At 53.1% G+C, this 2,970-nt stretch overlaps 1 protein-coding gene across 6 annotated transcripts in view; it reads left to right on the forward strand.

The window, feature by feature from the left end:
- KLC4 (kinesin light chain 4) overlaps window positions 1–2,475 on the forward strand; it is a 51,125-nt gene extending 48,650 nt beyond the window's left edge. For all 6 annotated transcript variants that reach the window (XM_006035917.2, XM_025192101.1, XM_025192102.1 and 3 more), the window contains one exon: window positions 1,650–2,475. In XM_006035917.2, coding sequence (XP_006035979.1) covers window positions 1,650–1,739 — 90 coding nt within the window. In that variant the 3' untranslated portion in view covers window positions 1,740–2,475. The remainder of the gene's footprint in view (window positions 1–1,649) is intronic.
- The last annotated feature ends 495 nt before the right edge of the window (window positions 2,476–2,970 follow it).

Genomic DNA, 2,970 nt, shown 5'->3' on the forward strand with positions numbered 1-2,970 from the left:
GCCCCCTGCCTCCAGGGCACAGAGCTGAGAAAAAGCTGCAGGGCTGGGACCTGCCCCAGACTGGGACAGTTCCTGGCCAGCCCCAGGCTGCGTGGGGAAATCTTCACATGTAGCCCAGAGCTGGCTGGGGACTACCTGAAACAGAACAGCGCCCAGCCAGCTCCAGGCTACACATGCAGACTTCTTTGCACAGTCTGGGGTCCCAGTTGGGGTAGGTCCTAGCCAGTTCCAGGCTGGGTAGGGAACTCTTCCCATGTAAAGAACTCTTGGCCCCAGCTCCCCAATCATGGAGTGAGGTCTGGGAGCTCCCTGTTGCTGGGTCCGGGACATTGTCCCCACCTGGGCTCCGGTGGCAAAGCCTGCCCCAGCAGCAGGCAGCCTCCAGGATAGGGAGCAATCTCCTGCCCCCTGCTGCCCAGCTGGTCAGGAGCAAGTCTGCTCCCTATCAGCCATCTACACATGCCTTACTGCGTAGTAATTACTCAGCAGTTAATTTGCTACTTGCATTTGCAGGTAGCAAATCAACTGCCTGGTACAGCAAATTACTGTGCAGTAAGGGTCTGCACGTGTAGACAGTGACACATATTACACAGTAACTTGCTCTTCTGTGCAGTAAAGTGTCTCATGTAGATGCACCCACTGTGTGGTGAAATTTCCTGCCTGTGGGCAGCAGCTTTGCTTCAGGCCCACAACTGATTGTGAGGCCAGGGGTATTAGCAGTACAACAGCGCTAGTTCCTCCTGGGGCCATGTCCTCTAACCTCACCACTGTGCTTAGTGTACAGTCTCTGTAGGAGTCCAGTTCTAGGTCTGTTGAGGGAGCAGCACTGAGAGGCTCTAAATTGGGTGGCCAGCTTGTGACATAGGTGCCACAGGTGGCATGGGCAGCCTCTTTGTGTGACATGCAGCAGATTGGGGAGGGGACAGGCAGCACAGTGGCAGGCGGGGCATGGAGCAGAAAGCAGAGCAGCAGATCAGGCAGGGGGCATGGGCAGAAAGCAGAAAGCTGAGCAGCAGATTGGGCAAGAGAAAGGGATTGGAGTGGTACTTGGTGAGGGTGTGGGGCTAATTTGTGGCACACTTACCAAAAAGGTTGTCCCTCACTGCTCTAAATAGAGTGCTAGCAGCACATGCCAGCATGTGGCCAGTCCAGCTTCCGGACCCATGTCTGGTTTAGGTAGAGTCCTTGGCTGTAGAATCTGCTGCAGAATTGTATGTCAGATCCTGGGCTTTCCTTAAGAATGTATAACTTTCCCACATCTTAGGAAGAAACTTCTGTATTGAGGCCTGGGTCTGCAGGCAACCTGGAACGGCAACTCAGTGAAAGCTGAACTGCCCCGTCCCCTTTGTTAAGTTGCTGACTGGAAAGCTTGACAGTGGTTCAAATGCCAAGGTTAACTTTTCAATGACTGGTCAGAAAAAAATGTGGAATGGTTCCTGTCCAAAGAACAGTGAGGCTCTGGCAATGAGGGAGTCTTTCTGGACAATTTTCAGATCACAATAGGGAGGAAGGACATAGTTCCTTAGGCTCAGGTTACAGCAGTATGGTTCTCAGTGTTTGGGGTGACAGGATGGGGATTCAGTTAAAGCCATTTGCAGGTTTGGGTTCTGGAGAAGTGGATCACAAACACTATGGTTTCTTTTTTTCAGGGTACTCAAGGTCTTCGGGCAGAGAGCAGAGGCCTCAGCGCAAGCAGCCTAGACCTGTCTTCTCACAGCTCCTTGCTCACCTCCAACTGACCCACCCTTGCGTGTTTCCTGCACCCCCTTCCAGCTCCATCTTGGATGCTCCAATAACTGGTGGTACTGGCCTGGTGTCCAGGACCACTCACTCCAGCTGCTTCTGTCTCAGATACACAATCATGGTTTTTTCCTAAATGCCAGAGCTCCAGCCTTACCTGCATTCATACTGCTACCCTATAGAGGAGGGAGTGTGGGGTGTGCCAGCCCACATGGGAAACCAGACTGGGGAGAGGGCCTCCTTCTGCCTGGTGACTATCTGGGGCTGAGACTTGCTAGAGACCAGTAGCTTTGGTAGCAGCATTCCCCACATAGTTTGCAAACTGCATGCTAGTGATTGCCCAGGAATGAGCTCCAGCAGCTCTCACTTGGCACCTGATAGGCAGAGCTCCCCCACCCCGAGTTGGTGCCAGCTATTCCCATGTCTTCTAGAGCTTATTGAGAAGAGCTCCCTTCTCACTATGGGCCCCACTTAAAGCACCCTCAGGCTCCCTCCCTACCCCACGATGCCTATGCATGCTCCAGTGAAGGGCTCCTCCCATTCAGAATCCCACTCCCAAATACTGTCTCACTGGAGTAGGGGTGGGGGGGGCTAAGCCTGGTACTGGATGCTTCCTTGGGACTGCACTCTTGTAACCGAGGAGAGGCTTCAAGGGCAGGTCTCCTATATCCCACCCAGAGTTGTACCACCTGGAGCTCTGCAAGCCCATTCCCATTCTGATTGCATGGCTTGTGTTTGCCTTAGCATGAAAAGCAATGTAGCAAAGAGAGCACTGGATGACTGCACAGAGCGGGCAGGGGCTGTGCATTCCCATGATTTACCTCCGATTACTGTACTTTATTTTATTAAATAAAACAAATCATAGAAATGTGCAGTGGTAAGAGGGTAGAGGGTTCAGACCACACTGTGGGGCCTGGCCCATGGCCTAACACAGAAGGTTTCAGCTCTCTGCCAGAGCTCTGTGGCTTTTCAGCATTTGTTAATGCAGCTCTGCCTGTTCATGCAAACATCCAAGCCCTTGTTGGGGCCTTGCTGACCAGAACTGCTTTTTAGCACAAGTCCTACAAGCTGGGGAGGCTGCACAGGGAGCAGCCAGCTCCTGTCAGCCCTGGCTTTGTGACCTCAGGGTACAGAAACATTGGGTTTATCCCGGGTTTGAGGCTGAAGACAGACAACCGGTTTGACTGGGATTTGGGCAAGCCCCAGCCCTGCTGGAGGATAAGCCCATCC

Source organism: Alligator sinensis, unplaced genomic scaffold (genome assembly GCF_000455745.1).
Source record: "Alligator sinensis unplaced genomic scaffold, ASM45574v1 scaffold390_1, whole genome shotgun sequence".
Taxonomy (NCBI): Eukaryota; Metazoa; Chordata; order Crocodylia; family Alligatoridae; genus Alligator; species Alligator sinensis.